General features: G+C 33.1%; 1 protein-coding gene across 5 annotated transcripts in view; it reads left to right on the top strand.

Moving 5' to 3' along the window:
* Positions 1-14,312, top strand: part of LOC126777678 (protein Wnt-7b-like) — a 92,808-nt gene extending 78,496 nt beyond the window's left edge. For 2 of the 5 annotated variants that reach the window (XM_050500804.1, XM_050500803.1), the window contains 5 exons: positions 2,303-2,414; positions 3,297-3,465; positions 9,330-9,529; positions 11,422-11,564; positions 13,065-14,312. In XM_050500804.1, the coding sequence (XP_050356761.1) occupies positions 2,303-2,414; positions 3,297-3,465; positions 9,330-9,529; positions 11,422-11,564; positions 13,065-13,216 (776 nt within the window). In that variant the 3' untranslated portion in view covers positions 13,217-14,312. The remainder of the gene's footprint in view (positions 1-2,302; positions 2,415-3,296; positions 3,466-9,329; positions 9,530-11,421; positions 11,565-13,064) is intronic. The other 3 variants (XM_050500807.1, XM_050500805.1, XM_050500808.1) reach the window with 3 other exon arrangements.
* The last annotated feature ends 415 nt before the right edge of the window (positions 14,313-14,727 follow it).

The following is a 14,727-nucleotide window of genomic DNA, read 5'->3' on the forward strand; positions in this document are numbered from 1 at the left end:
TTTATTCGACTTTTTCAATAATTACCTATTTGCATATAATGTACAAAGAAATTGTAACTGCAATATAAAGTCGTGCTCTTGTAAAATGATCACGACTACGACACGACCCCGACATCTTTGTCCCCGACCTGTCACGTCATGTTTATTGAAGTTTATTTATTTTATTCATAGCGATGTTAATTGAGAGACAGGTCCGAATGACTTTTGAATGGTCGCCATTTTGTTTACATTCGAACATTTTACGATGACAGATTGTTTTGGCGGCAAATTAATTTGAGGTTATAAAAGATGAAATCAAAATGTTTATGTAAATTAATGTATTCAAGAATATATATTTATAACATTTTTAAAGTTTCGATGCAATTAATATGTTGTTTTGTGTGGTTTAAAGTCTTTTAGACATGATAAATTATTTTAAATAAAAATATTCGTTGATTGTTAATTTCAAACTTTTTAATAACTTTTTTAAATATAACATTATAATAGCAGTATTTACAATGAATAAATTAATACGTAAAGAAAGTAACTTGTTTAAAAATATATTTTTAAATTATACATCGCAATTTATAATCAGTAATTGTTTATTTTTTTTATGGACGTTTAATTTTTCCTCATAAAGAAATATATTTTTATAGAGATATTATTGATAAAAGTATATACAACAAAATTGAATTACATACGCATATACATATGTAAATCTGTTACAAAATTTAAAAAATCGCATTAATTTGTCACAGAAAACAATAATATTATATTATGATTTATTATATATACACGATAATAGTCACAAAATTGTTACGTATGATATCTCTGCTTTTTTTGGAAAAAAAAGCGTTAAAAGATTTTATTACTACATTCTGAACTGATGAATTTAAATCAAAATACTTTTATTCAAGTAGCTTTTTAGAAATAAGATTACAATATGAAGCATCACTACCGACTTATTACGATACGAAACGAAAAGAAACCCAACAGTAATTAAAAAAAAAAAACATAATTTTTAAAACATTTATATAATTAGTGAACTTTATATATAATTCATTTTTTTCAAACGAAGTCACGATAAATCGCCAATAATAAATATAATTCATACACCTTCACATCCCTAATAAGGCAGCTTCTCGTCGTGGTTTTCAATCGAGATAATTTAAATATTAGACATTATCGTCGCATTGCGGCACGATCGCTAATAGACTTATTAGCCTGTTGCGATCCATTTGACACATGATAAATAACAAAACTGTATAAGGTTGGTCCAATAATGACGATAAAATGAACAATAAGAACATTCTCGCTATTTTGTAAGAACTAACTTCCTTACTATATAATTAAGAACTAACTTCCATACTCACCCGTAAAATGTAGACAACCGACTTATTGCCATCCCATCGGATTATGAGAGTGGGCGAATAGAGAGTGCACCTGTGTTTGCGCACACACTTGTGTGCTATAATATCTCCTGCGTAGTTGGCTAATCTCTCTTGAGATTGGCCGCCGTGGCCGAAATCGGTCTGAAGGACATTATTATACCTCCATTGATATACTATTTTGATACGTGTATACTTGAAATGTTATAATTATTACGGTCAATGTTGCATATCACTTTCTGACATTTCACGACCGTTTTCTGCGGTGAGCGAATTTGTTCTTATTGAATATATTTGATTGCTCTAATGATATATTTCTAATTGTAACATGTTTAAGTAACATAGTGAAACATTTCTGACGAAAAGAGGTTTTACTTGTATCACGTGATCAGAGAACATGAACGTGAAAAGATATTTACAAACTCATTATATTTCATTTCCATTATTAGTTTCATCTGCATTATACATTTGATTTTGTTTGTTAATGAGTACATTTTTTTTTGTCCGTGTCTATGCGTATCTATGTGTATTTCAGCTTCAAGTGAGCCAATGTTATAAGTCACCTAAAATTGCCAATGCAGTTGTAAATTTTAATAAGAATAATGTACCGCCACTGTACCACTGTTTTCAAAAATATGTGTTACAATTTGGAAATTTGGAAAAAAATACACGTTTCTTCATTTAAGTATCCAATAATTAAAACGTGAATTCTATAAATTTGTCAAAACAAATTAAATTCTATCACCATATTCAGCCCACATTCATCCACTATTGGACATAGAACTCCTCACCCTTGTGCCAATTCGCCGGTCATGTGCTAATCGCATCCATAGAGTACCCGCCACTCTTTTTGAAAAAAATATATCATAATATACTAATTCAATCACGAATTAAAATGTTATCTTCTAGTTCTAAAGAATGGGTTTTCATTGCAGCTACTCGTGAAGCCGCGTTTACTTACGCGATAACGTCAGCGGGAGTCACGCACGCTTTGAGCACGGCCTGTGCGCGCGGAGACTTACCCGCGTGTGGGTGTTCTTCGAACAGGTAAAACATTCCACGGATAATAATTGCAAACTTAACATACTTGTGGTAGGGTTTTGTGCAAGCTCGACTGGGTAGGTACCACCCACTCATCAGATATTCTACCGCAAAATAGCAGTACTTGATATTGTTGTGTTCCGGTTTGAAGGATGAGTGAGCCAGTGTATTTACAGGCACAAGGGACATAAAATCTTAGTTCCCAAGGTTGGTGGCGCATTGGCTATGTAAGCGGTGGTTGACATTTCTTTCAATACCAATGTCTAAGGGCATTGATGACCACTTACCATCAGGTGGCCCATATGCTCGTCCGCCTTCCTATTCTATATAAAAAAATAACTTTCAAATAAATCGTCACCACTTCTTATTGATTTTCATCACAAAACTATCAAAATCACTACAATTTTATCCTTTGAGACAGATAAACTTTTCCAGTCCAAGCCTGTAAATGTTCCAAGGCTAGGAAAAGGCGTATTATGCTTTTAATGATAAGTTTTGGAGTGCTACCCCATCACGCTCTAGTAGACATTGGGTTCTACCTATACGACACATGCACGTTTCCTTATGATGTTTTTCTTCACAGCAGAGCACGAAGTACAAACACAAATTAAACATTTGACTAGCTAGTTGCTTACTCCGATTAGAACCAACCGATTACAGCCACTGATCCAGCTCAGCTCAGCTCAGCATTAAATATTCAACAATATATAATTCAACCGTATGTTTGTATGATTCGAACATTTTGTTTTATTGATATCTCTAAAACTCATCAAACATTAAAATAAATCGGTTTACAAGACAAAAAGGTTCTGAACTGGTTTTTCTTTACCTATTTATATATAAACATATTTCGATTATTATAATCATATGGTTTTATTCTAATTCAAGCAGGCGGCGCTCACCAAGTCCATCAGAACAGTTCCAATGGGGTGGATGCGGAGAGGCCGCGTACGGCGCAAGGTTCGCTCGGCGGTTCCTTGACTCGAGAGAAATGGAAGCTGATGCCAGAAGTCTAATGAACTTGCACAACAACAGGGTGGGGAGGAAGGTGAGCGAGGTATCTATACATGTTCTACAGTAGGGTCTTAAAATTCTATAAATAGCAGTGTTTTATTAGTAATTAAAAAGCCTGTAAGTGCTCCACTGTGGATTACGGCCCATCTTCTCTTGAAAATAAGTTTTAGAACTAACTCAAGTTGTTTTTAGGAGAAGGCTTGCTACACCACGCCGCCCTAACCCGCTATCTTGAATTAACATGTACGTGTTCGCCATTAGGTCAGCTCGATTTTACTAGAATTTTTTTATAATATTAATAATAATGATTACGGTGTAAGTTACGTTATTATTAGAGAAATTATTGAGATCTTGGCGCAAACGCGTCGAAATCACGTCGCCGACTACTATTAAACTTATTCAATTTTCAAAATTCAATTCAATTAATGACGTTATATTGAAAGTTAATAAAATAATGAAAATTTTTAAACTATACTTATTTATATCCGATAGGTGAAATCAATTGAAAACATAATATATTTACAAAAACGCAAATAATAGAACACTCAAGAATGCATTTTTGAGGCGATACAATACTATATTTCAAATGTCTAATTACTGATAACAGAAAAAGAGAAGTCGGCCTAACTACTTACCCGCTACACGAAGTTTATTATTAAGACCGTATATATATAATTGACTCTTTTAACTCCGCAGTAATGGGTACACTGGGAAAATATGAGCAATTTTAAAAAGAGAATATCTCTCACACGCACAAACACTCACGCACACATGGTTATTAAAATGTATACTTATTTTAATTTCGTTAATGTTTTAATATACTCGTAAGTACGTAAATAATTACATTCTCAAGGTTGAATATAAAAAAGCATATATAGTTAAAAACAACAAGAATTACATAATTAAAAACAGTAATTCTTGTTGTTTTGGAAATTACTACATATTATAAAAGCCCCCCAACCGAGTCTTTCTGTCTGTCTGCTTGTCTGAGCACGATAAACTTATCAACTGCCGAAAGGATTTTCATACGGTTTTCACCAACGGACGGAGAGATTCGTGAGCATTTTTGTTATCTAATTCATTAAGTTTTTGTGTCAATTGACTGAAATATGACAATGATTATTTAAGATGTCTGAAAAATCATGACGACTGGGAGCCTTACTATATTATATAGTAACTATATTACGATATATACATATTGTTATGTTTAAAGAGCCAACAAGTCAATTTTAACTAAAGGTCGCAAGTACAATTCCTTACGATTATGCTCAGTTTATTTTATAATTCTCGATGAATCTCTACTACTAACCCGATCTCGAGCAGCGTGGTTTTGACTTAAAAATCCTTCCCTTTAACAGCACAGGAGACGTTATCAGTAGAACATTTACGGTTCATTTACATATATATTTAAAACGAATATGACTTACAATACAGGTCCTACAAATCCCCTATTTAATATTGATGAGCAATCTTTTCTAACTAAGTAAATTCCAATGCAATGGTACCAACAGATACAATCATGCATTTCGTATTAGCATAATTTCTAGAGTCGTAATGCTTGGCAATTTCTTCAAATGTATCCTTAATGTTATGTGATTGCTTTAACGTGTATCAGTAATACTGGCGAATCAGCGACGAGATGCAATTAAGGCATCAATGATATGTCGATCTCGAAAATCGGTGTACATTTATTCGCATACGTTCGTATTTAATCGGATTTATTCGGATTAAACGCTTGTTATTGTAGCTGTATTTTATTTTTAGATAAATTTTGTTTTCTAATATAAGGATTACTATTCTCAATGGTAAATTTAGTAAACATTTCAAAGTTGCTTTAAAAAGGGTGATGTTACATATATATAAATATTATTAAGACGGTCATAAGGAGCCGAGATGGCCTAGTGGTTGAGCCGAGATCTTAACCGATGATCGTGGGATCAAACCCGGGCAAGCACCAGTGAATAATTATGTGCTTAATTTGTGTTTATTCATCTCGTGCTTGACGGTGAAGGAAAACATCGTGAGGAAACCTGCATGTGTCTAATTTCATTGAAATTCTATCATATTTTTATTCTACCAACCCGCATTGGAGCAGCGTGGTGAAATAAGCTCCAAACCTTCTCCTCAAAATGGGGAGGAGGCTTTAACCCAGCAATGGGGCATTAACAGGATGTTACTGTTACTGGTCATAAACATAGATGACTAATGGGTATAATTTAACAAAATTCTTATTATATTAAAATGAGCAAAAGCTAAATACAAAAAAACACACACAAAAAAATACAAGAAGAGGTTTTACAATCGCAGTACCGATCAAATGTGAACAGTCCCTAATCAAATATAATATCTCGTGTTTTCTTCAACTTTCCTCGAAGCGAGCCAGGGGGTCCAATTAGGTATTGTGCGAAACGATAGTCCGCTTTCAAAGGCTACAATTACCCCTCAAGCTAAACCAGCGAAATCGGACACTGTTTCCCATTTGACGCAGATTTTAACATATCTTAGTAATATTACACTAAATTGTATATTATTTTAACGGACTACCGATAAAAATGATTGGGTAATAGGGGTCCCAAATATAAGTTGGTACGTTTAAAGGGACTAAAGTTAAGTTCTTGTTTGATTTTTCACATTTATAAGCGTTAATAGCTCAAGGATATGATTTTTTTTCCTTTATTTTACTCATGGGTATGATATAAATACCGATGAACTGATCGATTTCGGGCAAGGCGGCTATTCTCAACTGAGACTAAATAAAGGATATTATAGTGCAGGCGTGAGTGAAGCAACAATAATCCGACACGACTAGAGATAGATTAGGCGGAGAACCCACGGCTTTACATGATTTCCATACACAGGTAATAATCTCAACCTTCTAACTGACTGGGAATACTTTGGACCAGACTTCGCAAGGATAAAATTAGGATTTTATCTCATGATATTTTCTTAAAAGATTTAACAAATATTATACAACTTGATGATTGATTGAGTCAAACGACCTATTCGACCATACGTTGCAAAATAAACCAATTTTGATTCAAATCCTGTAATACATTTAAATATCTTGTATAAATTAAATACACTCATAATTTATATATTGAAGTATTTGTCAAATATTATATGTATAAAGTTAAGTAATATTAGAGAGAAACTTACTTATTTCCAATGATTTAAGAAAATAAATCAAATAATTACAAAAACTATTTATAAGCTATATATAATATAATAACTACATAATGTACAATTATATTGTAAATAGTCGATTAACGTTACTTTCCTATAGCACTCGTGCAAACGTTATGAAATATTTAACTTTTGACCGGCAAAGTTATATTACGCGTATCGTATACGTTTATGTATAGTTCAGTTAAGGTGTGTTGCCTGAAGACAACTTCGCTACACTTACACTATTATGGTTTCCTAGCACTCATCGCTATGATGTATTACAGAAAATAGGAGGTACTTTATACTTAAACTCTGTAGATTACATGTTGTAATGTCATTTTTTTTTTTTATAGAATAGGAAGGTGGACGAGCATATGGGACACCTGATTGTAAGTGGTCACCAAACGCCCTTAGACATTGGCATTGTAAGAAATGTCAACCATCGCTTATAGCCAATGCGCCACCAACCTTGGAAACTAAGATTTTATGTCCCTTGTGCCTGTAATTACACGGGCTCACTCACCCTTCAAACCGGAACACAACAATATCAAGTATTGCTGTTTTGCGGTAGAATATCTGATGAGTGGGTGGTACCTACCCAGACGAGCTTGCACACCAGCCCTACCACCAGTAATACTCTACATTCTATTATATGATATTTAAAAAAAAATATTTTTACATACCGACCGTGACATTAACCTTATAACTCTAATTATATTTGTCTAAAGGTATCCCTTTAAATAGAAGATCTACAGCTACCACCATATAACAAACATATCATTGCAGTTTATTGGACATATTTCTGCCGAGACGTTGCTCTTACCGAGATGGCCCAGTGGTGAGAACGCGTGAATCTTAACCGATGATCGTGGGTTCAAACCCGAGCAAGCACCACTTAAGTTTTTCATGTGCCTAATTTGTGATTATAATACATCTTGTGCTTTTCGGTGAAGGAGAACATTGTGAAGAAACCTGCATGTATCTAATTTCATTAGGAGCAGCTTGGTGGAAAAAACTTCTCCTCAAAAAGGGAGTGGAGGCCTTAGCCCAGCAGTGGGATACTCACATTATGTTACCACCTACAACCACGTTACTCTTACTGTTTTTCCACGGCTGAGGATAATATATTTTTTTAATAAATATTAAACGAAATTCAGAACTAAGTATCGTATAAATTACATATCCATGTAAAAGTTTGTTAAGTTAAGTGTACAAGCTAATTTATATGTAATATATGATTGAAAGACAAGATAATAAAGTGGGCCTTAAATTACCATAAGCCAACATTACTTCAATTTTATTTCAAATAATTCAATGAAGACATTAAAATGTCTATTCATTGGATTGCGATTCTGCATTATCAATTAAGCTCTACACACAGGACTAGACGTCTGAATAAACGTGTATTAGTATGTTTTATATTTTTCTAATGTTTCCGCGTTATCCAGAAACGGTAAAATGTTTTTTTTAAAATACATATGAAGTTATTTAGTTGGCACTTTATCAACATTTATTAAAAGTGTTTCCAGAATATTCAAAAACACCATGTTTAACTTCCATGCAAATTATGGCACAGATTAAAAATATGTTTAATAAGTCCAAGCAAATGAAGAGGCGCACGCAATCCTTACCCCAGATACCGGATAAAAATTGTAGCATTTTAAAATAATTACAACCATTTTCTTTATATTTGCATAATTGCATAATGTTCACATACCTAATCATTTCGAGTAGTTTGCAATTTGTACTTGACATTCTTGACGCTAAAAACATAAAGTAAAAACAAGTTCAGTGATCTAGTGATACTTCACACAAAACGATGACTCCCGCTGATAATGCAGTTCTTTTAAATGTCGAAGTTTCTTCAACTTTTTCATAAATAGTATAAAGGCAAAGGTAACAAAATCATCTGCCTATAGATGATGTTATTGTAATGACGGTATTTAAGTCACGAAAAAAAATCTGTAGAGCCATTGTTTAGAGCGGCATAATTTTATAGCAACGTTTCCAATACCGATCACCACGCCTAAAAAAAAGAATACCGTAAAAGCATTGACTGGAATCTATTCAACAAATAGTACAATTATAGTACAGCTGTTCAATGGTATAATAACTGACGAGTGTACCTTCTTATAAAAACATTTAGCTTCCTTCAATAAAAGTAAGTACTTTTGTCAGTGCAGTATATTTACCCTATGGCCACATGCCCGGAGTGGCAATCGTTAATTATTTTTGTCACTAAACTATAAAAACCCACGTAATCAACATCAAACAAGTACTCTAAAACTCATTATTTGTTAGCTACCTGTTCTCAATTAATCAATAATTAATAAATAATTAACAATATAATAATCTTAAAATATCCTTCTCCTTAAATATAAGAGTAGACATTTCCTTTGGCCGGGGAGCAAAATCTCAAATTACGCTGATGAGTTTTAATATCCTGTCTCTAATCACAGCCAAGTGTCAATAAATAGAATTATACCATCACAGACGGTACAGATTATGATTGAAACTAGTATTGATAGGCGGCAAAATTTTAAATTGTTTGATATGTATATGCGTCATAAACAAATGTTAAACTACACATGTTTTGTTAACCACCACATAAAAAGGTCATGATCATTGTGTACCGAGTTGGATGCATCGGTATAACAATAGCTAATAATAAAAATCCCAACGGACAGACCACTTGTCTGCAACTATACTGTCCAAAGAATATATTTCCATTAATTTCAACAGGTTGTAAAAGATTTAGTGAGACGTGAGTGTAAATGCCACGGTGTGTCTGGCTCCTGCGCGCTCCGCACTTGTTGGCGTGCGCTACCACCCTTCCGAGCGGTAGGCGCTGCCCTACGAGAGAAGTATCACAGAGCTAGGCTCGTGGCACCACATCCACCACCGGCCACGCATGCGCCACAGACACATCTTGTTATACGAAGGTACGTTAGTAGATTTGTTTATCTAATCAATAAACGAAAAAAAAAAGACATTGTCCTAAATGTATATATATATTTGACGAACCGGTTGGCGTGGTTGGTAGAACACTTGCCTTTCACGCCGAAGGTTGTGGGTTCGATTCCCACCCAGGACCGACATTTGTGTGCATGAACATGTATGTTTGTCCTGAGTCTGGGTGTAATTATCTATATAAGTATGTATTTACAAAAAAAAAAAGTAGTATATATAGTATATCAGTTGTCTGGTTTCCATAGCACAAGCTTTGTACAAGCTTAATTTTGGATCAAATGGCCGTGTGTGAAAAATGTCCCAGGATATTATTATTATTATAAATCAATTTTCATGGTGATTTTTTGAACATCATGCGGCGAGTTACAAAAAGAATAAAAATATCATCATGAATTATTTGTACTAACAAACTTTCATAGTTATCAATCAAACCATGTCGAGATCTATTAATATTCATCTCCTACAAATATTACAAATTTGATAACAATATATATTTAATTTTTAATTACCCAAAATAATTATTTACCTTGGTGATGCCAACATTCAACAAGTCATATAACTTACGTAAGTAGTGATTAAGTGAAGTAGTGATAGTCCTTTTATTATATTCAACTTTGTAACTTCTTAATTCATGTGACTTTCAGCCTTACTCTTATTCTCTATTTAGTCCTTTACTTCTGTTGTGTATATGCTGAATTTTGGACTTATAATTTAATCATTCACAGATAACTTAAAATCCGCTATAAAGGAACAGATACACTAACTTCCATTTATATATATGGATATACTAGTGTACGAAGAGTGTTCGAAATTTGACCGTAATAAAAAATATCAAAAATTTCAGGAAAAATTATATGATTTTTTTTTTATATATAGAATAGGAAGGCGGACGAGCATATGGGCCACCTGATGGTAAGTGGTCACCAACGCTCATAGACATTGGCATTGTAAGAAATGTTAACCATCGCTTACATCACCAATGCGCCACCAACCTTCGGAACTAAGATTATGTGCCTGTAAATATACATAATTTTTTCGTACGCTTATTTACAAAACAAAAAAAAAAAAAGAAAACAAATCGATTGACAAACAAAAGAAAAAAATACTTTATAAAATACTTACTCTTTTGCCTTTGCCTATATATATTTATAGATAATATTTTAGTCATAAACCGCATATTATGAGAAATTTGCTACAATCGCACAGATCATGAATATGAAATGATTTTGCAACTTTGACCTTAACTCTTAACCGGATGAAGGACAGTCTGAGTCACATTCTCACCTGTACCTATTACGATTATTAATACGAGCTCAACGCCACAGAATATCAGTTAAATTATACACATGCAAGTTTCCTTACGTTGTTTTATGAAAGTGAAAATGAAAATTAAGTGGAACTTGCAGTGTTATTGTTGTTATTGGTGTTTAGTCTTTGTTTATGCACCTAGCACCTTTATGCAGTCTATGAAAGACATCGAGACGAGATCATAGACAATTTTTAGTACTTTTTATAATTTTACCAAAAAAAGAAATATTGTTTTTTTATTTAATGTTTAACTACGTCATACATTCTTAAACAATAATGTATTAAATAATTATTTCTTCTAAATATTTATAATAAAACAACTCGACAAACCGCGTATCTATATATATATATATATATATATATATATATATATATATATATAACCGCGTATCTATATATATATATATAGATACGCGGTTTGTCGAGTTGTTTTATTATAAATATATATATATCTCAAATCTAAAGATTTTTCATAATAATATTGCAAGTAATATGTTCAATTTATATAAGCAAAACCTATTTACAAACGTCGTAATAAATCTTTAAATCTCTACAGGTCAAGACAGAACGCCGGCGTAGGCAGGCAACCTCGCAAATCTGAATTAGTTTATCTTGAACCGTCCCCATCCTACTGCGAGGCGGACCCCGCTACTGGATCTCTGGGAACTCATGGACGCCATTGTAATAGAACGTCTAGAGGTAAGATATCGTTTGAAATGCAACGAATTTTTATTTTTATTTGCGTTATTTTAAATATAATTTCAACATTCTTAATAATGTTATACATTCGAAAGTGTGTTTTTCGATTGTTCCTTTCACGCAACATCGAAACAATATAGATTTTTTTGCATAAGGTTCGGTTATAAATCGAAAAGTGAAACAATATGCTACTTTTATCTCGAAAGGCCAGACGGTTTTGGGCAGTTATTGTGTTTATACATACATATAGATATATATTATATTTAGTTTTACAAATCATTAGAACAATTGGCCTCTGCTAATGATTCTATCATTCTCGTCAGTCGGATATTAAGCTTTCTAAGTTCGACTGATGTTGTAGTGAAGGATCTTGCTGAGGCTAGGACAGCTTGGAGTGTTTCTTGCCCTGATAAAGTATTTCCCTCAGATATAGCTTGTCAGAAGCACTGGGATTCACCCCGTATTAAACTTACACACAATTTGCTCATGTCCCAGTGTACTTCAGATACAGACCGTGCAAGACTGCTAGCTGTATCTGAAAGAGAATCAGGCCTCAGGCTCTCCCTTCTAAAAATTTAGGGACAAGTACTTGATCGGGCAACGATACGCATCGCCGTATGCCTTCGCTTAGGTTTAAAGGTGTGCGAGCCTCACACATGTCCCTGTGGTACCCAGGTGGACAATTTCGGACGGCATGGATTTAGCTGGCGCAAAAGCGCTGGCCGTGCATATCGCCATGGATCTCTTAATGACCTGTTTCGTTGGGCTTATGCCACAGCATCGATTACTGCTACTTTGGAACCGAATGATTTATGCAGAGATGATGGCAAGAGACCCGATGGAGCGACATTAGTGCCATGGTCGATGGGACGTGTTCTTGTGTGGGATGCAACTTGCGTGGATACGATGGCAGTATCTCACATTAAGAATACGTCTCGAAGTCCAGTGCAGCCGCTGAAGCTGCTTAAATACTAAATCGCCGCAAGTATTCACTTTTATCCAACTATGAATTTGCGGGGCTGGAATTTGGGGGGAAAAAGAATCATAAAAGATATTTCTAAGAAACTGGTCCACACTTCTGGTGAACCAAGAGCTGGCGCTTATTTAGCCCAAAGGCTGAGTCTAGCGGTGCAGAGAGGCAATAGTGCCAGCGTCTTAGGTACAATGCCACAGGACAATTTTTAAGACGGCGTGTTTCTGCCTTACATTTTTAATGTGTATTTTGTTCTTTTTATTTTAATTTTGTATTTTATAAAAATGTCTGTACATATATTTTGTATTTTATAAAGTATTTTTTACTATTAGAACAAATATATATTATTATTTATTATTTTTTATTTATGTTATACAAATAGTCAAAATAATAATATATGGCGTATAAATTATTACAACAGAATAAGCAAAAGTTATTGTACCTTGTTGGTAATCTAGTAATGTATGTTTGCCCCAATCGTGAGATAGACAAACAAAACGTAAACAAAATATTTTTTAATTTTCCAGGTGAAGAAGGCTGCGAGACGCTCTGCTGTGGTCGCGGGTACAACACAGTGCGCACGGAAGAAGAAACTAAATGCAACTGTCGCTTTCACTGGTGCTGCCGCGTGTCCTGTGACAAGTGTGTCACACGCAGCGAAGTTCACATCTGTAACTGAACGACATCTAGCGAAGAGTAGCGACACTACGTTGTCAAAATCTTTTATAATTTGGCAAATATAACTGACTGAAAAATGAATTGACTTATATATCAATCACATATTGTATGCTTTTTCTTTTTCGAGTGTATTTTGTTTTGTGAATATTGTGACTAATTTCAAAATTATTATATGTAATGTCTTTTAATAGATCTTATAACTTAAAATGAATGTAAAAAATATTGGACTGTAAAATATCATTATTGCTTAAAAAATATTATAAAAATCAACCAATACCACTCTCTACTTCAATTATAGAGTTGTACTCTTAAATGCGTACTTAAGGCAAATAAAACTTCCATAATAAAAAATTAAGATTAAAACCAATATCAGTTATCTGAGTTATGTCAATATTTTAAAGAATTTACAAACAAAAAAAAAACATATTAAAAAGAGCAATATTTATTAAAAGTAACAAAAACTGACTGCAGAATTACAAATTTCACTAAATATATATATATTATTTCTACTTGATATGTATATTGCAGATTCTATAATCATTATATTTTTTTATTTGTATATTTTCACCAGTATTTACCACAATTAACGTTTATCTTAATTTCCATTTAGATTTAGACGCAACGGCTTTAAAATTATATTTAAGTTACACTAGTTATCTATTTGGATTTATAAAGCGTCATCTAGCAGAGAATAGTGTCATTAAGAGAACAAATAATATTAAGAAGATAACTGTATGACATTTTGCATTTATTAAGCTTATTTTTTGGCTGGTTTATAGAAATGAATATGTATTTCTTATAATGCTTTTTAATGAGACAATTGTAAAATTACATTAAAACATGCCTTTTTAAATAAGCCAATGTACTATTTATACAATGTTGAATAAAATGTCTTTAATATATTTAAAGAGAAGGCAATTTAACTACGGCAATTACTTAAAATATATAACACAATAGATAATTATATAGTGATAATACTAATACGGTATGCAATTAAATGGACATAATATCATAATTACTTATTAAATCATTCCGTTTAGCTTAAGATCTAACTTATTCATATCACAATACAGTTTTAAATAAACTTTTTTCACGTCTGTCTTGTTTCATTGAAATCTATTAACAACGAAATTTGACCTATTTTAACGAAAAGATAAACGGGAACCGATTATGCCTTAGGTACGGCAGATTTTTTTCATTTTCGTTTTAAAAAATGGAAATGACTGCTATTCAATGATATAATGCGTTAATAAAATTTGGAGAAGATCCATTAATTTCGGAAAAGCAACTGAAAAATAAAGGTAGGAAAGACTGATGTACCTTGGACATTGGATACAAACCAATGATGCTTTAGACCAGCAGTACTCAACCTGCGGCCGGGCCGCTTGCGCCAGACTTTTTGGTTGGCCCGCCTGGTGTTATTTTATATTCAGCTATTTTAAATTTTAAAGGCTTTTAACGCTTAAATCATTTGAATGAATCAACTGCTTGTGACCACGAACACTGCAAAGT

This window comes from Nymphalis io, chromosome 23 (genome assembly GCF_905147045.1).
Source record: "Nymphalis io chromosome 23, ilAglIoxx1.1, whole genome shotgun sequence".
NCBI classification, from domain to species: Eukaryota; Metazoa; Arthropoda; class Insecta; order Lepidoptera; family Nymphalidae; genus Nymphalis; species Nymphalis io.